Raw genomic sequence first — 22,503 nt, 5'->3', positions numbered from 1 at the left:
TGTCATTGCTTGTTAGTACACCTTAAATATCGTTTGTTCTTTCAACCACTATCATGCTCACTTTCCGATGTTTGTTACAAAACAAATTTCATGAAAATCCTTTAAAAATTAAGCAAATTACAGTCGAGTTTGTAGTGAAATCTGCATCTCTCAATACACATGTATTTGCTCACTAGCCGATCTTGACTTCCACAATACAGCACCCATGCAGACGAGACACGAGCGATATAAGTTGACTCAACAGTTGGCTTTGGTTGCCACTTGTTCTTTGATGTTAGTTTGACGTAGCGAGGTCTACAGATGACTTAAAATGTCAAAAATATGAAAAACTGACATGTGAGATACAAGAGAGACAAATGGATAAAAAGCCCGTCAGGCCAATATAATGTCAGAAACACCCATAAAAACACGTGTGTCTGCGTGATGATACTCACTATGCTGGTACTCAGCTCCTCGTCTGTGATGTCCAGAGAGTCTCTGTGTCTGTTGAACCTCCAGCCTGTCCCATCTTCACATGTCCCCTCCCAGCGCTTCAGATGAGACACCTGCCGAGTCTGAGACAAAGAGACAACGCTTCAGTCCCTTTGTCCACTCAATCCCTTTTGTTTCAGATAATATCTTTTACAATAAGTGTATTTACCAGTGTCTTATGGGTGGCGTAGAGCTCCTGCAGGATCTGGTCCACGATGGAGTTGGTGAGATAAGAAACCACTGACAGCTTCACTTCTCTGCAGACGATTGGTTTAGGGGAAAAGGGAGAGACGGACGGGAAGAGGTTTGGTAAAAGTGAGAGGAAATCAATAACCTTCTTATCAAATTAAACCCTTAACTGCTGCTCTCCCCTTTTCCATTCCTGCATCTCCTCTTCTCTTACTCTAAGGCTCGGTGGATGTCCTGCGCTGCTCTTTCCATCAGAGCTGTCCGGATGGCAGAGCGAGGGATGGATACGCGTTCAGAGACGGATGAGAGCGGAGGACTCAACCTCTCTGCTGCAGATGAAGATAAAGGGCAGAGCTCGCGACAGAGGGACACCATAGAGTCCACGATCACCTGCAATGGATGCCAGCGATCAGTAACTTCATCTGTGATGGACTGTGGTGTTAAATAGAGTCTGTTAAATCTACCTGAAGCTCTTTGTCAGCAGCTTTGGCGAGTTCACCAGCCAGAGAGTCCAGCCTCTGCCGCACCGGCCCGTCCACAGACAGCACATGAGCCAGCTCACACAGTGAAGGGTACAGCTAGAAAGAAAGAAAAATGGATTCAAATTTCTGTGCGACAGTTATACAAATACTGCGCTCACACATTTCACATCACTCACAGCGCGGGAATTCCTGGCCTCTTTTAACACTTGTTTAGCAGCTTGAATCTCCTCCATCTCTCCGACGCCTCGTAACACACACACCTGCTGCTGGACGCGCACGCAGAGGCGCTCCATCACCTTGGAAACAGACAGGCCGGGTGGGGGAGTGTTACGATCGCAAACACACATTAAAACAAAGTCATAAACATTGAGTTTAGAGCACACAGATACCTGCTCGGCGGTGCTTGTAACCAGGCCTTGGTGCAGCCGCAGAGCCTGCCTCTGAGAGAAGCGCTGGGTCTGGTTGTTCCTCACCAGAGAGCGCTGGATCTTTATGTGAAGCAGAAGAGAGACATGAGTATAATGAGCTGGCCGAACAAACAAACAAACACAAAAAAAACTCATGAAGACAGACCGAAAAGATGAGGTGATGATGCAAGAGGCAGATTATTGAGGAAACAAAGTGAAGCAGAGTGGAAGGATGCAGAGAAGAGGCTGCAGTTTCATTTTAGATTTCACATTTTTAGGCCTCTTTTCAAAAGCATCTTAGGGTATAAGAATATATATATATATTTTTTTTTTCATTCACTTTTATCCTGACATCTGATACTCTCTGTTGAGACTTTGAGGTAAAATGAGTGAGTTTCAAATGAGTAAATTAAATTTCAAAAGAAACAAACTCGCCGTATGTTGTGCATCCACTGATACTCCTTTTTTATCAACATAGAACTGGATCTGATCCAGGTCTTAAACCTAATTTTAAACCGCTTAGAGCATTTCGACCACAAATAAATTGGTTCTGAACCTGAAAAGTTGGTTCTCGGTTTAAGAGCCAGAGCTATTTGGTGGAAAATGGTTATTTACATCTGCCAAACTTGTATCCATCTAAGGTGGCCACAGTCCAGACCGTAATATCTGCAGTAACAGATGCGTGGACTCCAGTCACATGACTTGGACTATAGTCACACATTTGACAACTTAAAACTCGACGACAAAATGAAAACATACTTTCAACGCGACTTGGACTACAACACTAATGACTTGTCAGTTTTACTTTGACTTGAGAATACTTCATACCTTCCACCCCAGCCAATTTGGGAAGAGAAAGTTTTAGATATTTTCCCAATATGCGATGAGATAAATACAATAAGACAAGACAGAATAATACAAAATTCATTCTGTTTTAGTACTGGATGATAATACGATTTGAAAATGCAATTTTAGCACTACTTTTTTTCTGATTAAGTTCAGTTGCAATTGTTCCAACAAACTTGTTTTTACCAATAAATACACCTTTTAAAAGCATTCTCAATTTTTATAAATCAAACATATAATTACTCCTTTAATATGGCATTAAATTTGGTGAAGAGCACATTATTATTTTCTTTAGAACTCAAAGTCAAGGACTTGAGACTTACAAAACAAAACTTGGTCCGATGCCTTTGCAGTAATGACTGCAGCACTTTGATGGAGAAAAGTTTAGGTGACTGGAATTGATCTCTTTCTATTTATGTATTTATTTGACACAGCATCAAAGTAAAAAATCTTTACCTGAAGTCTGATATCTTAACCTCTTCTGGTCGAGGTGCTTCTTTCCTGATTATCCTTCCTTTTTATCTATGGTGTGCATCTTTCAGGTGAAATTTGTACTAAACAGTAACGTCTGCCTCCAGCTGGAGCTAAATGATCAAAGTTAACTTTCTTTAACTTACTTTCACACGGTAACTTGAATCATAAAGCAGAGCAAGCTGAAAGCTCTGACTGTTTATTGCACATTAAGTTTCTGAATGATTGGAGATATAAAACATTTCTATAGTGTTGTTTCCAAGATTTACATTTTAAACTCTGCCGCTCCCCTCTGCTTTATGGTGAGTTTCAGCTCATTGTTTAGCTGTCCAGCTGCAACTCTTCTGTTGGATTAGACTACTGTCACTACTTTTAGGCCACCACAGGCAGCTGGTTTTAGAGGAAGAAATTTTAAAAATCAATAGTGCACTACTTGCTCTGCAGCAAACAGCAGACAGACAAAGTTAATGACAAGCTGGTGAGCAAAGAGGTGCATTTAGCTGCTTAAGAACATTTTTTGTCAGGGGTTGGTGGCGACCAAAAACAGAGCTAAAAGAGAGTGAATACGGGAAACAACGTCACATGGACAACATGTACATGCATACTAATAATGACAATATTCTTATCCGATACAGGTCATTTTAACAACATATGCCATTTGAATATTTTAAATTAGGTCTTTTTCTGAATGTATCATTTTACGATCAAAATGTGTGCCGGTTCTTTGACCATTTATACACCACATTTGGAAAATGCTTCTGAAGTGGGGCTTTTACCACAGTTTGCGGCACATAGCCTCTTGCCAGTTTATGGTCGGCTCTGAGCATTGCACCAACTTTGCAACAATTTGCAAGACTGTGGAGTAGCGATACATGGCTGCCTGTAAATGGGAGTATGAGTGGAATAATCGTTTTCATTAGCAATGTAAATAGTTTAGAATAAATATTGTCTTTTCAGAATAAGTGAAAAAATTGAATATTTTGTGCATGATAACATAGTCAGTGTTATATATATATTTATAGCCGATTTAAAAGCTGCTTTGGGAAAATTTAAGATCCCTTGTAGAAAACGTTTGAAGAAAACACCTCCCTGGGCTCCGTTTCCCAAAAGCATTGTAAGGCTAAAATAAAACTTACAAAAGGAGTGAAATAATCTTAGCCAGAAAATGCTTTGAAGAAACAGGGTCACTGCCATTTCTTACTTAGTGAATCAGTGTTGATTCCTTCAGCAGTAGGAGTTTTATGATAATTATGACAAAAAATGGGGTATTGGCCTATAGATACACAATCACAGAGCCTTTTGGATAGTTTTTCTGTCTGAAATGTACAATGTTGATGAATTGATGGTTTCAATGCAAATTCTGAAGTAAAACTTGGTTTTAAAAATGCCAGAAAACATGTTAAATATGCTCTGTTGAAGACAAGGAAGATTTCATTAAATCTAATTGATTTAGTTTATATGTTGAATTGAAGTTTATATTGGCTGGTCTTTTTGATGCCAACCTTGGTCAGTGCCTGCTCTGTCCTCTCAGGGGCGCTGCGGTACGCCTGGCTGATGTCGCTGAGGGGCAGAGGCATGTACTGCAAGGTGAAATTACTGAGACAGAGGAAAGAACAGAAGAGGAAGGAAGGAACAGAGGAAGGGTCGATTTATTGAAGGAGACAGTAACAGACTAAAAAAGAAAATAAAGTGGGTTACAGATTCAAGGGTTACTTAAGGTTAATATCCCCAATGGACAGAGCTCATCCCAAAATATCCCTCCAATGGCATGCAGCGAGTGAGTAATACTTTGATCTTTGCAACCATGTCATCCTCAGCCTAAAGGTAAGTCTGGACCATTTCAGATAGCAAAGTGGAAAGCAACAATTTGCTCAGTTCACGTTGCAAATTTCAACATGTTTAAAAGCTTTTAAATAGAAGGTAGATACAGCACGCTACACTGTTCTTGCAAAGGATATATAAGATATCCAATTATTTATTGACAAAATTCCAGCATGCACATAAAAAATAAATGATGATGTTTTAACGCTCTTACTGTTCAAGTGCGCGGGCCACATCTAGAAATCCTGCTGCGGAGGTGTTGTTGCGATCCCATGTCACACTCCTGCAGGGCAAAGTGGGGAGATGCACTGAATACAAACCTCCATATAGCACACAAGCTATACTGCAAAAACAAAGACGTGTCCTCTCTCTATATGTCCTTTCCTTTACCTGAGCGTGGTGTTGATCTGCAGGGCTTTGCTTAGCATCTTGGCTCCAATGTCGTCCATGTTGTTTCCGCTCAGGTCCACTTTTCTCAGGCAGGTGTTGCTGCCCAGGGCATTGACCAGCACGGTGCCCCGGGAGCGCAGGCGTGAGTCGCTTAGGGACAGAGTCTGCAGGGCCTGGAGAAGCACAACAGAGAAAGAGGTTCGTGTGTTAAAGTCAGGGTCTGTTTACGAATGAAGTCAAGAAAAACTGAGCCGTGAAAACAGAGGGGACTGCAGAGTGATGGGACTGCTTGCCAGCACGACTTTACATGCCGCATGTATGAATTATTTACAATATGTGTGTGTAGTGGTATAGACACTGTGCCCGCAAGGATACAGAGACAGAAATAATTAATGATACAGTGACACCTCAACTGGAAAACATAATGCAAAAATGATGTCCATGCGGGCGAATGTAAGGTTAGTGCTGAGGGAGCTGCAGCACTGCCTATTGACAAGGGGTGGAACAACAAGTTTAAATGTGCGAATTTGATTAGATATGTGATCATGTCAGGTCAAAATGTAACCTGTGTCTACCAAAGTGTATCTTCCCAGCTGAAAATGCTGAGTGCTTCTCCGCAAATGCTCTGAGTGGAACACGTGAGTATGCTTCGAAGGTGCAATGTTTTTTTCAGATGGGATGATTCGGTTCCATCTAGTTGACATGAAATATACCTGGAACTGCAGGGTAAAAAATGATATGATGAACATTTCAAGAGAGAAAAAATTGACAGGACAGTTTTGAAGCTGCTTTTTAGATCCACGAAATTCCTTGGATGCAATCGACTTCCACTGCACGGGCATTGCCATCAAAATACAGTTTTATGGTAGCTAACGATGGTACAGACGACAAATGGGTGTATAATCTGATCAGGGCAAGTGAGTAGATGATAGAATTTTTGCACGTGCAGTCAAGAGGGAAATTATGTCTGAGACGAAGGAGTGCACATTCTCTGGACTGATGAAACCACAGTTGTCAGTGTATCTGAGCAGTCTTCCTATTGCTTCCTGCAACTCCTGTGTAAGCACATGCACAGATATAGTCATGCATGAAAATTTATACTGTGCAGCAACACCTGTGAAAATGCATTTTCATTAGCATGTGTGTCCAAGAGCCTTCAATCAAACAATGTTATTATTTTTATTACTTTCCCTTCCAAAATGGATGGAGTAAAAGCAATATTTGTAAGTTTTTCTGTTTTCAGTTAATCTATTTTGCATTTGGGTGATTAATTATGAAGCAAACTGGTACATTTGCATCCTGCAGTATGTTTTTAAGAGTGTGAAAATGTCCTGTGTTATCACTCACACATTCCTCCTCCTGTATGAGATGAACCAGCTTCTGCAGGACTTCATCCAGAACCCTGCAGACAAGCAGAGATGAGGCTGGATGAGCTGGCGCGAGTCATTTCCTGCTGCCAGCGAGCTGTCCGCCCGGGGAGCGGCAGCCGCTTATGAAAACGGAAGTTAAATCACAGACACGTATATTCGAGCTGGCATATGAAGCGAACACGCCCTCGTGTTCACACACACACACACACACACACGAATAACTGCAGTAAAGCGTGACATAGAGCACCGGCAGCACCTGTTTTTTATGTTGAAGTTCTTGCCCAGATAAAGGTGTTTGAGGGAGGCGTGTCTGGAGAGTGCCGGCAGTACTGTGAGCAAGTCTCCATCCAGACCTGTCAACACAAACACACACACGCAAAACCACACACACACACACACACACACACACACACACACACACACACACACAAACACACACAAACACACACAAACACACACAGAGCTCAACATGGCTTTATTCATTAACAGCCGACTCAAACCTCTCACGCCTGAGGACAAAGAGTCAAGGTCACAGCAGGATGTGTTGCAGCGTGCCACCATACCGTTGTCAGAGATATCCAGAGTGCCGATGGAGGAGACTCTGGGGAAGAGTTCCTGGATTACAGCAGCTCCTGCAGACTTTAGCTGGAGAGAGAGAGAGAGAAGGGAAAACCAACATATGCACAGGCAGGAATCCCAGTCATTTTAGGTTCAGTCTTTAGGGAAATGTTCTATTTTTCCACAGTGAGGCAGATTTATGAATGCCTTTTTTATGTCTCTGCAAGCAGTGTGTGAAGGTTAGCTGAACGGTGAGCTCTGCCTCGCTTGTGATCTGCAGCAGCTCGGCTCAGCGGTAGGGGAAACATCTTCTGCCATTTGTTAGCATTTTTTTCAGTTGAACAAGTAAAAACATAAATATTCTAATAACCTGGAAGAGCAGTTTGTTTCGTCACAGCTGTGGGTGCACAGGAGCCAACTGGGAGTTTGATATAATTGCTTAGTAAGAGTTTAACAATACAGCGATCTGAATCGATATATCGATTCATAATCAACATCCAATATTATTGATGCAAAGTAAAAACATAAAAAATATCAAAATCTTTAACCCTTTAAAAACTAGATCGACATGAGTTTTCTTGTGCTGCATTCAGATGCCTTTTACAAGCAATGCTCATTAAAAACTGAGCACGTGGGTTTGGTTTCTTTTTAAAACAAAGGGGAAGAAAAAGTCAGTGGCCAACATGGCAAAGCTATGTCCCACAAATTACAAAAGATTTAACCTAAAAATGTGTTTTATTAAACAGGGGAGGATTTTTAGAAAATAATCCAAAAAGGGAAAGATTACCATATTTATAATAAATAATTTTACACTTAAAACTATGTTACAGAAAATATATAATAAAATATTTAAAATAAATACATATCTTTTTTTATTTTCAGCACTTTTTTAGGTCATTTTCTTGTTTGATTTTTGGCTTTTTTTGTGCTTATTTTCTTGTAACTTTTTTCTGTTTTCTTTACAATTTTTTGGCCATGTCTTATTAAGTAGGTTACTGCCTTGCCCCTATGTTTTTGAAAGAATTCAATCAATTTAGCTCAGGTTTCAATGGGTTGAGCTATGCCTTTATTTGAAATTCCCATGGCACATTTGTGTCACCATCTCTGTCTAAGCACACCTCTTTCCTCAACATTAAAACAGTGCTAGCAGCTTAGTGCCAGGCTGATAATGGTGAGCACTAGCGTCTTCTTATATCGGTCGCAGGCCCCTGAACTGGATCTGATTGAAATGGTGTCGTGGCAGACTTAATTAAATCAGCAAATATTGTACCAGTGTTCAAAAAACTATACAATATCTGTCATGATCTGCCTTGATCTGCTTCTTGGGGTCAGTTGTTTCTTTGTTTAACTCTATGCCACTCTTATTCTTAGTGTTTTTTCATTTATAGTTTGTTACTTACATCTCCTCTTGTTTCTGCGTATACATTAATGCATCACTAATATATTTAATTATTATTATAGAGTATAACACAGGGCCCATTCTGCTGCATGATCAGTACTTTAAGTGAATTTAGCTGGTATTACTCCTGTACTTTTACATTTTGAGTATGCTAGTTTTACTTACGTACTTTTGCATCGGGATATTTGATAAATTGACAAAAAAAACATCTCCAACTTTTAGTGAGTGAATATGACATGTAATACATGTCAGTCTGTAGTTGTAAATTGCACTTTGTAAACCTAGAAAAAAACACAAAAACTTGTGTAGAATGAATGAATGAATGAGAAATTTCAAAGAGAAACTCTACAAATTATCATATCAACAGTGAGCTTTTTTGGCCTTGATTTGAGCTGTAAAAGCAGGGCCAACAGTTGTACGTGTGACTCGAACGTGTCTGTTTATGTGTGACTCAAGTGTCACTGACAGTGTGGGAACTTTGTGTTTCAGACATGGCTTCCTACTTTGAGTCGGTATTCACATTTTTGCAAAAGTCTTCATGAAACCTCACAGTTTCATTCAGACATTATATTTTTTTTCTGCGACTGAAAAAATCTTTTTGACACATTTATGGACTTGAGCACAAGCTTTGAATTGATTTCTGAACATCATGTCCAAAGCTCCCAATCTTGTTGATCCTTTTTTGCGGCCACAGGATGAGCTCATAATAAAAACTTTGTGGAGATAAAAATAATCCCCCATTCTGTATGAGGCAAAAACACTGAACTATCCCTTTAACTTGAGCTTAAAATCCAGTGCAGATGTCGAGATGAACTCTTACCTCACAGCCACTGATGTCCAGATGAAGGTCGTTGATATGAGGATTGGAGGTTAACCCTGTTAGGAGAGCCCTGCGGAGACAGGACGGATAGTGACAGAGAAAAGACGAGAGGAGGGAAGATGAAGATATCTATTCATTGTGGAGGAGTTTGGATAAAAGGGAGCAGATTTGGATAGAGAATAAGAGGTGACAAGTACCTCAGAACATCGGGGGGCAGCTTCATAGAGGCCAGGCTGACATAAGTGAGGCTGAAGGCCGAGCTAAAGAACTGCCGGAACAGCGGCAGCGTGTCCTTCACTTTCCTGTTGCATAAAGAAAAGACAAGTTGAAAGAGAGGAGAGGTAGGAGATGATAGAGGGAGTGGGATGGGTTTATACCGGCCACACAGAGGAGATAAAGTGACATTGTTGACATGCTGGGTAAATATGAGTGCAGCGCTGAGCGCCGAGTACCGACACAGGATGAGAAACAGAGCGAATATTGCTTTGGTGTTAAGAGGGGGGAGCGAGTGGGGTCAAATGATAGATAGCTTCTGCTTAAATATTCATGAGTCTTATCTATGCAGACAGCGCCGGGTGTTCTGGTTTTAAACGGCGTAGACACACCCACAGAGAGGAAGCACAATGTAGCTGCGATTCCCACAAAGCTCATTTCTGATTTCCCATTAAGTGAAGATAATGACCAAAAAGGAAGAGGGACGACAAGAGAGGGGAGATGAGTCATTTAACGGTGAAACGAGGATGATATATTCCAAGATTTGGATTTGCTGCTGCCTTTATGGTTTAGGTAAAGTGGTGACTAACCTGTGGGAGAAGGAGTTTTTGGAAAGATTCAGAAAGGAGAGATCAGCGCAACACCCCCTCAGAAGAGCCCCAAATAGCTGTGTGAGACACAGGGTGGAAACAGTTAATCATCTGGGCTTCGACACAGAGAATTGCATTTCTTTTTTAACGTTGCTCATAAACATTAGATCCTGCAGCGCCTGGATCAGCATCAGTTTTCTTGTGCTCAGATGCCTTTCACAAGCCTTTAAACCTTTAAAACTTGACCAAATATGTTTGATTTCTATAGAGAAACAGGGAAAAGGCAAAAAGTGTCCGGCATTCAAAAAAAGTGAAGAAAATTAGAAAATTCTCAAAAAACTGGGGAAATATCAAGTTTTAATTATTTATTTTAAATTTTGCTACAAAAAAGGAATACTATTATTATTTATTTGAATATTTAGCACCTTTTTTTTTATATCATGCTAATTTTTAGGCCATTTCTTATGCTGCCTATTGCCTTATTACCATACTTTAAAAAGAAAATCAAGCCGGCTTACTTAGGTTTCAAAGGGCTAACCCTTTAACATCTGGACCCATATCCAATTTCTTCTTCTGAAACCTAAGAAAATTGGCTTGATTTCTCTCACAAAAATTACAGAAAAGAACATAATGAGCACCTCTGTAAGAAATGTCCTGCAAACTGCAAAAAAAGTAAAAGATGGCAAGGAAATGACCTGAAAAAAATAAAATGAGGGAAGATTAATATATATTATCTAAAAAGAGGGAAAGTGTCCAGAAAAAAATTCTTTCTTGTTTTTTGTTTGCTTGTTTGTTATTACTCTACTTTCTTGTTGCTTATTTTCAGGTAATTTTCTTGTAACTTTTCGCTAAATCCTTGCTATTTTTTGGGCCATGTCTTGTTCTTTGCCCTCTTCCCATGTTTTAAACAAAAATCAATCCAATTTGCTCAGCTATCTTAAATACTTACTGAGTCCACAGAGCAATCTGTGCCCGACAGATCCAAATGGACCAGGCAGTTGGGCTGAGACAAGAACAGATACAAGTTCTGCACACAGAAAGAGAAAGATGTCATATTAAGCCATAAAAAAGTGTTGTATAAACGGAGCAGTGTGTGTTTTTGTTTCCAGATGCAATTCTGACCGAGGCATCCTCCCCAGAGAGGACCCCGGGGTTCTTGCTCAGGTCCAGGTGCAGGAGAGAGTTGGAGTACTCATCGCTGGAACACAGAGCCTGAGAGAGAGACACCACTCCTGAGAGAGAGAGATGGATTAAGGGAAAAAGAGACGGGAGGAGAAGGAGGAGGAGTGGGGGAGGAAAGGGGGGTATGTTGTAGAATATTAAAAGAAAAGGAGAACACTCTCAAAACATTTTGAGTCCCTACATTATTCATACACATCTGCAGCAGCAGGTATCAGTGGATGTAATGGGAAGCAACGCAGAGTATCTGCCTGCTTCAATGTAATATTTAAATTCTCCACTGGGTACACGGTAAGATGAGACGGTAACAGGAGGCACGCTGCTGCAGGGCAGCAGAAGACATCAAAAGTCAATATGGAGTCGTAGCAGGGGCAAAACATGAAACAAAACTCTTCAGCAGGGAAGCATCATCCAGAGTTTTGGAGGGTTTATACTCCCTAAATTATAATCTAACCTATGATCAATCAGCTGCAGCTTTGTAAAGACTGGTGAGGGATTTTGGTGAGTTCCACTGGAGGAAATCCTGCAAACGGTGCTCACACTTCCAAACTGAAATTGCGAATATCAAATACACCTAATGGAAAAACCTCGATTTTGAAAAAACGCCTATTCATCACAAAAAAGTTTTTGAGCTCGCATGAAGTGGTATTTCAGGCAATTCGAAAAAGCCATATCTCACATAACTTCAATTGAAACACTTTTTTTCACTTTTATAGGTCACATGATGCTATGGCTATGTGCTTGTCGGTAGGAACTGCCTCCCTCGGGATTGATGCAGCTGGAGCTACAAGAGGTGTTACTGCATCACATAACTTTTCGAAAGTTGAGTATATCATCCGGAAGTTTGAATCTACAATTCCTCTGTGAAATTGTGAATTTGCACCTCCGAGAAATAGGGGGCTGCTCCCATTTATAAAGGGCTTGCATTTCAATTATGCTCGCATAATAATAAACCTTATTTCTATAATGCTTTTCTAAACCAGAGTTACAAAGCTGCATAACATCACTCAATGGAAACAAAATCATCTCGTAATTGTGTTTTATCAGAATTTTACAAATATCGCTTAAGTTTTGCACATATCTGTAATGGAAACTTTGACACTGAAGAAGAGACATGGGTTCTTACCTTTGGAGGTGAGTGAGGTCTTGGAGAGGTTGAGGAGACGAAGTCCTTTGCTGAGGCGACACACCTGCTGGATTAAATTGGACACACCTGCAGCATGCATACAAGAGGTTCAAAAATTAGTTACAGAAGTTCCTCTCGTGAACCATAAAATCAATTCAGACAACCTCAGATAATCTGTTTATTGTACCTTGGTTGTCCAGTGAGTTGTGGGCCAAGTTGAGCGAGTGGATGACAGAAGCTGGATTCTCTGAAAGAGCAGCTGACATCTTCTGTGGAAAGTCTCTGTAACGTGGGTCCATAGTTAAGCACAGACAGACTGTTAGAGCCATTTTTATGTTAAAATGAAAATCGTCACGGGTTGCTAAATCTGTATGGAATTTTCCTTTGATCCACGAAGCGACGCCTAATCAAAGTGATAAATCAGATGATGATCAGCTGTGACAGAGGGGGCTGGACTGAGTCTTTTGTCTTTTCAGCAAGCGTGTAGAACGGGGCGTCGGTACAGTCTTTGACCTCACATTAGACAGAGAAAGTTTTTGTTATTTTATTTCAAAGTGACAATAGATCAGCAACAGAATCAGCAACTGCAGTGTTTTAATTTGGACTGTTTTTTAACGTGTGAGTGAAGAAGCAGAAGCCTGTTAGGATGGCACAATTTAAAAGACTTTCAAAGAACGAGCCATAACACACATATTGCCAATGCACACAAGCATTCAAAGGGGAAATCTGGTGATGTAGTATTGCACTTTCATTAAGAATCACAAAAGATAATTTTTGAAAAAGAAGGGTCCAAATCTGTTCAGCAGAGTCAGGCTTCATAACATTTAGTCCTAAATAAAAGGTAAGTTACAAAAACACTGGGTCCAACACTTTCCATACTGCTATCGTCCAAATATCGTCACTTCTTGCTCGCTCCGGACAAAACTCCAAACTCGATGCTTCGATGCACAAACCATGAGTGACGTCACAGCAGCTACATCCATTATTTTGAACAGTCTATGCTCCAGAGCCACAGAGGACATCATGCACTTGTTCTCACAGGCTGAGTAGTACTTGTGTGAGTCTATAGAGGATGAAAAGGATAAAAAGTGGGACAGCAGTTCAAAAGGATCAGTACTCACGATTTTAACCCAGCATTCTCCAGGGTGATCTCCTCCAGGCTTGAGGATTTGCTGACCGTATGCAGGACCTGCTCAGTGACCTCTGACCCCTGGAGGAAAAAGTCAAGTCAAGTCAAGTCAATTTTATTTATAGAGCCCAGTATAGGGCTTTACAGTGTACAGAGGAAACATTAAAACTAAACATTTAACCTTTTTTTGCTTTAACGGACCGTTCACCCCGAAATCTACAATACATATTTTGCGTCTTGTCCGTTGTGCGATTTATTAATCTAGATTGTTTTGATTTAAGTTGCTGAGTGATCAGCCGTTATAATGAAACCACGCAGCACTTGACACAGAAAGAAAAGTGAATCTACTCAAGGACAAGAGGCTTGTGCTCCTAACAGCATGAAATGTAAACATAAAGGTGTCCTTCTTGGCTGAGCTGTAATGTTAGCTAGCTCAGTTATGCTAGCTCGGCGAGCTTTAGACGTAGGCTTCCCTCTGCCTGCTGAGTTGGTTGAATTAAGTTCCTGCAAACACTGCTCACAACAAAGTCTGTGGATTATCTTGAGTAACCAGGTCATGATTTCTGGAAAGACACATTGCTGTTGAGTTTTAAAATGTTTGTTTTTTTCTCACTTTGAGCCATCTAATGAAATTATATTGGAGAAAAGGCAGGCATCTCTACGGCTCATATCTCCAACACTCGAAAATCCACACCAAAACAATGTAGACTGACACATAGCAGAAACAGAAACACAGCAAACTTTATACTTACGATTCGCAGGTCTTTGCAGTACAGCTTGGTGAACCAGGTGTTGTATGCCATCGATGCAACAATGACCGCCAGATCCCTGGAAAAGATGAAACAGAGGTAAATGAGGGTCCATATTTTGGAGGTAATACTGGTGTTTGACCGCTCTCCGTCCCTCACCTGCTCTCCAGGTGGCTGAAGTCCAGCAGGTTAAACTCACGGCTGTCCTGGGAGTGATAGATGGTGTCCACGTCCTAGGAGCAACATTACCCATAAGCCTGTTTGCTGTAGTATATGACCCCCTCATTTTGTGCACCGTGCTGTACGTAACACTCAAGAGCACTCACAGCGACACAGGCACAGTCCCACAGCTCTTACCCACTGCACTTCCTCCTTGCAGCTGATGCCATTATAGTCGCACAGAGCGGCGTATGTCTCTGAGAAGCCTCCTGAGAGAGGCAGGCGAGAGGAAAAAACAAGAGAGAGAGAAAAAAATGAATCTGAGATGATGGGAACAGCTGCTTCCTTCAGCGATAACAGCACAGAAAAGGGAGAGAAATGCACATAGAAACATTTGTCCAAATTATCAATCTTTTATTTGTGTGACAGAGCACTTTAAAAAGAACATCTGGGAGACCATTTGTGAAGTGTGTGAGCCAACTTCCTCTCGAGGCTGCCAAGTGCTGTGCCTGTGCCCCGTCTATGTGTGTGTGTGTGTGTGTGTGTGTATGCATGTGTGCAAATTCCCATGTTTGATGATAATGTCTCTTTTACCACAGGCCCTCTGGGTTTCGACTGAAGTCTCTGAGCTTGGCGAATACTTCCTGCTGCCCTCAGAAAGGTCACTGTCTGAATGACAGATGGACGGGCTGCAGAGATAAAAGCAATCATTTATCTTTAGATAATTGTATGAATAAAGGTCATTTCTGATTATCTACCACTGCACAGATATGTATGATTCTGATTTTTCTTGTTTTTTCTTTTACACTTACGCGAAAATGGAGTTGTTGAATATTCGCGACAGAGCGAAATTAATATGGCTGACCACATGATTGAGGTTTTCACGTGACTCAAACCTCAGGGAGTAGCTAGACTTGTCAGTGTCGATGATAACCTGCACAGAAAATGAAAATGTAAGAGGCAGTTTGAAAATGATTGGGGTAGGGAGGAGGGTTGAATCTTATTTTCCATGTTGTAAAAAAGGAAGATCCTCCTCAGCATTACTAAAATTCTCTTTAGCCATTGCCCCAGGTTTATGAAAAAGTACAAAACTACCACATAAAACCTAAAATATAACACTAATTTAGTTTGTTTGATCATTAATAAGTAAAAAAGGGACCCAGTGAAACAAAGACCTTTTAAAATGCTGCTGAAATGGTTTTAGTTTGAGAACTTGTTTTAGTTTTGAAACCAAAAATTTCGAAAATGATTTTGCAGACACCCTTGGTTGTTTTCTGATTAGCTAGGTCTACATCCCTTTTGTGGCTTGATTCTTCTAACAGTTGGTTCATACTGGATGTGTAAGCGCAGTGAAGTGCTGATTTTCTGTGGGGCGTTGCTTGCTTCCTTTTTTGCGCCCATGTTGACCAATAGCTGTTAACTATGGACGCCCCATGGCCTCGAGCTCCAGGGTTAACTGCAGCCATAGTTTCAGTGTCTGATCTATTTGTTCCATGAGCTGGGAGTGAATCTGGCAGAAAAGCACACTTATAATCTGTAATGAACAATATTAAGGCGAAATTAGTTATAATATAACTGAGCTGATCATAATAATTTATTAACATGCATCCCATGCTTCCATATGTTTGTCAGTTGTGTCCAAACTCAAACAGACACAAAAGCAGACAGAGATAGAGCTGAACGGCTGACGGGCGGCTGCATGAAACATTGGGGTGCTTCTGCATCCAGTGTTAACATGGCGTTATGCAGGTAATGTTACTCTTTTCCCAATGTGATTACTTCCTCTGGCAATGGATAATGCTCTCGTAATGCTGTCTAATTTGCTTTGCAACGACTCCAAATCAGTTTTTTTTCTCACCGCCTTGCCTTCTTTTTACTCAGCTTTTTACTTATTACCTTCAGTTACAGTCTCGTCTTATTTGTGATACAAGCAAAGAAATCGGTGGTCTTACTTTATGCAATCTCGTAGCATTTATTGTAATTAAGCACCCAACCCTAGAGAATCTACTTCTTGTTTTCAGTAAATGAATGGTTGTGTGATGTGTGTTATCAGGCGTGTCAGTATGTACAGAGATTATTCCTGTAACAGTGCTAAAATGCTTGTGTGACTGTAGATCATTTTAGTTTTAAAACAAAAATGTATTTGTGTGAAAGCAGCATTCGTAATTAATCTCTCAAGCGAAGGCTGAAATATAAAAAATCAGGGTAAGTTAAAAATTCCTTCAAATCTCTCCCCAAAAAATCTTCCATTCTGCTAAAAGAAAAAATAAAATCTCCCATTTCCCCTCCCACCCCTAATCATTTTCATAGAGTCCCTTAGCAGTTTTCCTCATCATCAACAGCAGAAGAGAACAAGTTAATAAGAGAGCATTGGCTGTCACTGTAGCTATTTCGATAAATGCTTTAAATGCTTTTTGTCGTTTCTTGAAGGCCAAAGTGATGTAACCGCTCTGTTACACAACTGTACAGACAAACAATTAGCTGCCACAGTGGAGCCGAGTGCACACAGAGTTTAGTGTTAATGTTAAAATTCACCTGATGCTCAGGGTGGGAATTCAAAGCTCGAATCTCCAAGAAGTTGAATGTGGATTCTACCTGTTGTTACAGATACAAAGAGGAGATTTCAATTGGCGCTGTAAAAGAAAAAACTCCATACTGTATAGGAAATGGAGACAGAGAGCAGTGAAAAGTACCTTAGCGGGAATCTTTGGCGCCAGGAAATAGAGACGCCATGTTGTGAGGACCTACAAAAAAGCAGGATAAAGGGAACTGAATCAAGATTAGGGAAAAGTTAACTGCACAGTCACACTCCCCGTGGGGAGAAAATAGTCCCGTGAGTTTCCATGGTAATGATGAGAGGGAAATGAGGAGTTCTTTCCATATTCATGCATTGATCCGACTAAAAGCTCTCTGTGTCAGAGACACGTTGTCTAACATTAATAGATTGACATACGCGCTGAGAAATGACGGCATGTTGCAACGTTTTAATCACATTCTCACAAACACGAGATGTAATTTCATTAGCATTACATCACGTCTGCTGTGGGCGAACATGAAAGTGGCTCATATATTAAATCTGAGACATGAAGAGCGGCTTTGGGCTCAACAAGCAATCATTTCTGGTCATTCAGCATCTCCCCAGATCTTTAATATCCGAATTTAAAGGAGCAGTGAAAGGGATTTAGCAGCATCTAAGCAGTGAGGATTTCAGATTGCAGCGAGCTGGAACTTCTTAGGTGTGCAAAGTGTGAACTACTGGTTAGGATTTCTTCAGCGTTCATTGTTTAAAAGGTTTTAACCAAAACCCAAAACCAACCTGATCAAACTGACTTGATTTCTTTCAAAAACATGGGAAGAAGGTAATAACTAATGAAATAATCAATGCGCCAAAAATGAACAAGAAATTGGTAAAAAGGATTAAATTATTACATTATTTTTGTCTCCACATTTCAAGTCATGGGATCTGTTGCAGAACCTGAAACGCCTGTCACGTTGGGTCAGGATGCCAAATTAGCATTTTTGCTACACTACCTCCGCTAATTTGCTGTCTGCAGTCTGAAGTGCGTGGGATAATTTTTAGTGCAATGCAAAGTTGATGAGAGTTTGGACGTGACTTGCAATTTGAAAGCAAACAGAGAGCTTATTTGTGCATCCGAACGAGAACAGGGAACATTTCAGTGCCTGTAACCACTTATTTTCAGCATGGAGACATTTGTGTCATGCAGCTGTTGGATAAATCTGATTCTTGCTCATGAACGACAATTTTTTTCCTCACAAGCACACCCTAAAAAAGTCAGTGTCTCTCTCCATCAAGACAAACAAAGAGCAGTGATTCTTGGCATTTCGCTGCTCTCCACCAGCCCCTGAGTACTGCCCTCTGCTCTTTCTCTTCTTCTCTTCTGCTCCGTCGCTCCCAATCATTTACTCCATTCTCTACGATGGCCCCGCTAAAACACTCCCTCAGGACAAACCCCCCCTCCATGTGCCTCTCCCCAATGAAACACAGTAATTAAATTACAGCTCTCCCACTCCACTGATGTATTTTTTTATGAAAAGAGGAGCTTGACACAGGCCCGTCAGAACCACACACTGACAGCCTCTTACACCCACGCAGCAAGTGAGGTGTCGGAAATGTAGTCACTCAAAATGTGCATGTGAGATGGAGAGAGAGAGCGAGAGGAGGCTGTGCGTTTCACTTCAAAGACTGTCTGAAGGAGTTGATTAGGAGGACCAGATTGTATCACATTACAGTGATGAGTCGGGGTTACGGGTGGTAGTTAAGAGAGAGTAAACAGGAGTAAATGACGCTGATGCAGCAGGAGAAAGAGAGACTTATCCAAGTATTCCACATCAAAGAAAGACCACACACACACACACACACACACACATCATGCTCATTGTAGTGTGTAATTATGTAGGAGGTCTGCGACAGGACAGATATTTTAATCTTCTCTTGTTTGACACTTTAGGTGAGGCCTCGGCGAGAAATCAACATAATTCACCTAACCTGCACTGACAGATCCTAACTTAAAGAATCTTCGATTCAAAATCTTGACACGTTTAAGCCGCCCCTCCACCGAAAAAAAAAGCTAGTGCGTTTGATCAAACTCCAATCTATTTTTCTGTCTTGTGGACAGCAGGATCAGGAAATCTTTCCAGTTCGGCTTTTAAGAGGAAGCAGTAAATGAGACATGGATTGGAATGAGATTATTGGAAAGATGTTTCTGGCAGATAGAGATATCAAAGTGTGCGGATATCAAAGGCTGTACATGCAGAAAGTCTCCTAACCATGCTTGCCACACGACGAATCATTAAAGCATCCATTGAGTGGAAGCTCTGCTGAGGCGACGCTTCGATTGCAGGAAGGGCAGCGATCTTCCAGACTGTGTTAAACCTACTCTGACTGGCAATTGTAATTGATCTCACTTATGCAGACGTGCACTGTAAAATCTTACAAGTTGATCTTACTCAAAATTATACTGGAAATTGATTTCTTTGAAAATATAAATAATATATTATATAATAAATGTTTATTTCATATCAAAGTGTTCAGTTCAGTTCAAATTTTGCTGTGTTCACTTCATTTTGTGAAGTTGCTGCAACTTAAAAATGACATCAAGTCTTTGTAAGCGTTAGCAGCTTAAGTAAACCAAGTAAGTCTGACTTAACATGATCATGAAGAAGGTGATTTTGCCAATGATGAAGTTAGGAGATCTGTGAGGGTTAGGGTTAGGGTTAGGGTTTAGGGTTAGGGTTAGGGTTCTGTGCTGTTAACACGTTTACAAAAATAAAAATATGATTGACTAGTTTGCAACCAGAAGAATAGAGATTTATAGCACAGTAAACCAGGGATGCACCTAACTCAGAGTTATACTAGTTGAATCGGATTTGGCTGCTCAGTACAAATATTCGAGGTTTTTCAATACACAGTTTTAAAGTTTCAATGGCCTGCGTGGGCTGTTCAGTGTGACAGCATATTCATGTAATATAATGCACAAGCTAACGACGCAAACGATGGCAAATGCGCAATAACATTTTTTGCAGACTCCTAATATCAAACAAAAGCCAGAGACTGTGTTGCATTCAGTTGCTGTGAGCTGTAAATTAACCACATATTCACCTTACTGCGCGGTCTCACTCTCTCCCTCTGTTCTGCAGACTGCATGTCTGCAGCTGCGTAGAGAGTAGCATGAAAGTCAAGAGCACTCACTCCACAGCAATATCTGGGGACCAAAACATCCCCCGAGGTACACCACAAAGGAAAAAATGAGTGCTCCACTTGAAGGAGTCTTAGTCGACTGAGGGTCTCTGACTGATGATTTGAGCCTCTGACTTTCAAGAGGCAGCAATACACTTGGTTTACTGAAGTGGCTAAAAGTTAAAAAAACATTGATTTTAACAAGCTTGCTATTTTTAAGTTGCAACAATTTCATACAATTCAGTAACTATAACTAAAATTTAGGTAAACTTAACAATTAGACACAAAGTGAGTATAAATTACCAATTTACTTACATTTTTAAGGCAATCCGTTTCCTAGATTTTTTAAAAGGTGCTGTATTCTTGCTCTGCTGTCAGTCATGAGTTGCCTTTATTTATGACTGGTGACCATAAATTGCAGTTGTATGAACACAGTAGCAGAGCAACATTTAAAGGGTGAAATACTGCCCCCTATTCGGTTAGACTGGGTCGCTGGAACTTACGTAATGCACCTTTCAGTAAAATCACCTCGTCAGATTTTACAGTGCAGTTTAGTTGCTGCACTTTAAGGAGCACTCGATCAATAATAGCTGCTCTGTGCTGTATATATGTACTGTATATATGCCTGTGTGTGTGCTTTCATCCATGTATGTGTTCACCGCATTCTGCAAAAAACAGTATTTCTTCCCGGGTCCGGTCTGGTCCATAATGTAAGAGCTGATTGCCCCAGATTTTATCCACTCGCTCAAATAGAGATTTCACATCTCTGTCCCATATTCTCTGATGAAAGCACCCCAGAATCAAAGGCTGTGAGCTGCTCAGCCCCCCCACTGCCTCCGGAGCAGACCCAGAGGAATCCACAGCCGCTCCCTCAGATACTGTCTATCCAATATTCATCCTGCCAAGCCACCAACAGCAGCCACAGAAGAGCAGTCATAATGCAGTCAGTAAATGACGCTCGCTCAAACCGTTAAATCATGGAGGGCCTTTGCCTCCGTTGTCATGGACGTCAACACTATGGCAGAGATCCATTAACACTGCGGTGGGAGTTAACATCAAAGATACTGTACATACATGGTGTACGCATCGGACTGCTTATGTTGCAGGATTCGGATGATCTTCTACATCAGCAACCTGGTGCTGGTTGTAACACAGAGGCCCATTAAAACAAAACTCGTACGAACAGACTGAAGGAAGCAGCAACTTACCAGAATTCTGTCCTCTGTTTTGCCATTTTTGGTGTCGAGCTTAATGCCGTGAACAAACTTGATAGATGACTTATCAATAATCTTCCTGATGCTTTCTGTGGATGAGAAACACAACACATAATTTTGAAAAGTACTCACAAACAAGACACTTGTTCTCTTGAACCAGCATTTTTGCACATTTCACAGCTTTTAATAAAAAACACATCACTACTAACCATTTTTCAAAGCATGCTGTAGTCTTTTAAATTTATTTTGCTTTTCTACAGTCCATAGACACTAGTTTCAGTCATTTCTGCCCGGTGTAAAAAATGAACCTGCAAGATACTGAAAACTTGAGGCAGGTAATTTATCACTGTGAAAATGATGTCCGCATTTGTTTTCTCAAAGTCACATTAATGTTGCATGTGCATGACTTTAGATTGGTTTGAAAAGTCCAAACTGCATTACCATACAACAATAGCATTATTTTGACAGAAATAAAAAGGGATATGTTTACTGTATACTATCTGTCTACTGCCTCCGCAAGTTGATTTTCATATATTATCATAATTGCCCTCTAGGTAAAGAAAACCACAAAAAAAAAAAAAAACACTTTGGAAGATAGTTGATACTTATGTGATAAGTACACATATTTTATGGTAAACATTGTTAAACAGGGACAGCCCAGTGCTCGAGGGCTTGAAGTACTGACCATTAACTACAGCTGTGTACTGGCAAGAATGTATCAATGTGATACATATCATGAATGATACAAGGGTTATACGCCAGTATATTGTAATAGTGATGGGCAGACCAGATCTTTGAGTTAATATATGGTATATATTAAACCTTTTGCACCCTTCAAGTTTTTTTTTCAAAATATAGTGTATAGTTTACATGAATAAAGATAAAACATTTATTTAATGCACCAAATCACTTTCCCACTTGTACGTAGGTAGGCTAAAAAACATATTTTTGTACTGTCAGTGTTGTTTTCACATCACAGTTTAAAGTTCTTGAACACACCAAAGTTGAAAGAACTACAATCTGATGAGCACATAAATGTAGCACTGACCAGGGCTGACAGAAATCTTTACTCAAGTCCAATTTCTAACTTTTTCATTAATTGCCTTTGCTACATTACAACACACTAGGGATTCATGAGCCCTTGCATGTTAGACAGGCTGACCCGTTACATACCAGACCAGACACTATAAAGAATTGTTAAATAAGGTTTGTTCGTTTATGT

At 40.5% G+C, this 22,503-nt stretch overlaps 1 protein-coding gene across 2 annotated transcripts in view; it reads right to left on the bottom strand.

Moving 5' to 3' along the window:
- LOC121939896 (capping protein, Arp2/3 and myosin-I linker protein 3-like) overlaps positions 1-22,503 on the bottom strand; it is a 43,229-nt gene that overhangs the window by 16,463 nt on the left and 4,263 nt on the right. For both annotated transcript variants that reach the window (XM_042482824.2, XM_088077965.1), the window contains exons 2-29: positions 21,276-21,370; positions 17,063-17,113; positions 16,905-16,964; positions 15,182-15,303; positions 14,964-15,058; positions 14,568-14,638; positions 14,370-14,443; positions 14,214-14,289; positions 13,454-13,542; positions 12,520-12,614; positions 12,333-12,419; positions 11,150-11,259; positions 10,977-11,054; positions 10,028-10,104; positions 9,422-9,526; positions 9,225-9,294; positions 7,011-7,092; positions 6,704-6,800; positions 6,425-6,479; positions 5,078-5,250; positions 4,902-4,970; positions 4,369-4,462; positions 1,532-1,630; positions 1,319-1,438; positions 1,125-1,238; positions 875-1,050; positions 641-728; positions 435-554 (exon numbers count right to left, since the gene is read on the bottom strand). In XM_042482824.2, coding sequence (XP_042338758.1) covers positions 435-554; positions 641-728; positions 875-1,050; positions 1,125-1,238; positions 1,319-1,438; positions 1,532-1,630; positions 4,369-4,462; positions 4,902-4,970; positions 5,078-5,250; positions 6,425-6,479; positions 6,704-6,800; positions 7,011-7,092; positions 9,225-9,294; positions 9,422-9,526; positions 10,028-10,104; positions 10,977-11,054; positions 11,150-11,259; positions 12,333-12,419; positions 12,520-12,614; positions 13,454-13,542; positions 14,214-14,289; positions 14,370-14,443; positions 14,568-14,638; positions 14,964-15,058; positions 15,182-15,303; positions 16,905-16,964; positions 17,063-17,113; positions 21,276-21,370 — 2,642 coding nt within the window. The remainder of the gene's footprint in view (positions 1-434; positions 555-640; positions 729-874; positions 1,051-1,124; positions 1,239-1,318; positions 1,439-1,531; positions 1,631-4,368; positions 4,463-4,901; positions 4,971-5,077; positions 5,251-6,424; positions 6,480-6,703; positions 6,801-7,010; positions 7,093-9,224; positions 9,295-9,421; positions 9,527-10,027; positions 10,105-10,976; positions 11,055-11,149; positions 11,260-12,332; positions 12,420-12,519; positions 12,615-13,453; positions 13,543-14,213; positions 14,290-14,369; positions 14,444-14,567; positions 14,639-14,963; positions 15,059-15,181; positions 15,304-16,904; positions 16,965-17,062; positions 17,114-21,275; positions 21,371-22,503) is intronic.

Source organism: Plectropomus leopardus, chromosome 5 (assembly GCF_026936395.1).
Source record: "Plectropomus leopardus strain MGB_pleo_1.0 chromosome 5, ASM2693639v1, whole genome shotgun sequence".
In the NCBI taxonomy this organism is placed as follows: domain Eukaryota; kingdom Metazoa; phylum Chordata; class Actinopteri; order Perciformes; family Serranidae; genus Plectropomus; species Plectropomus leopardus.
The sequence above is the reverse complement of the archived record's forward strand: the minus strand, read 5'-3'. Positions and strand labels throughout refer to the sequence as shown.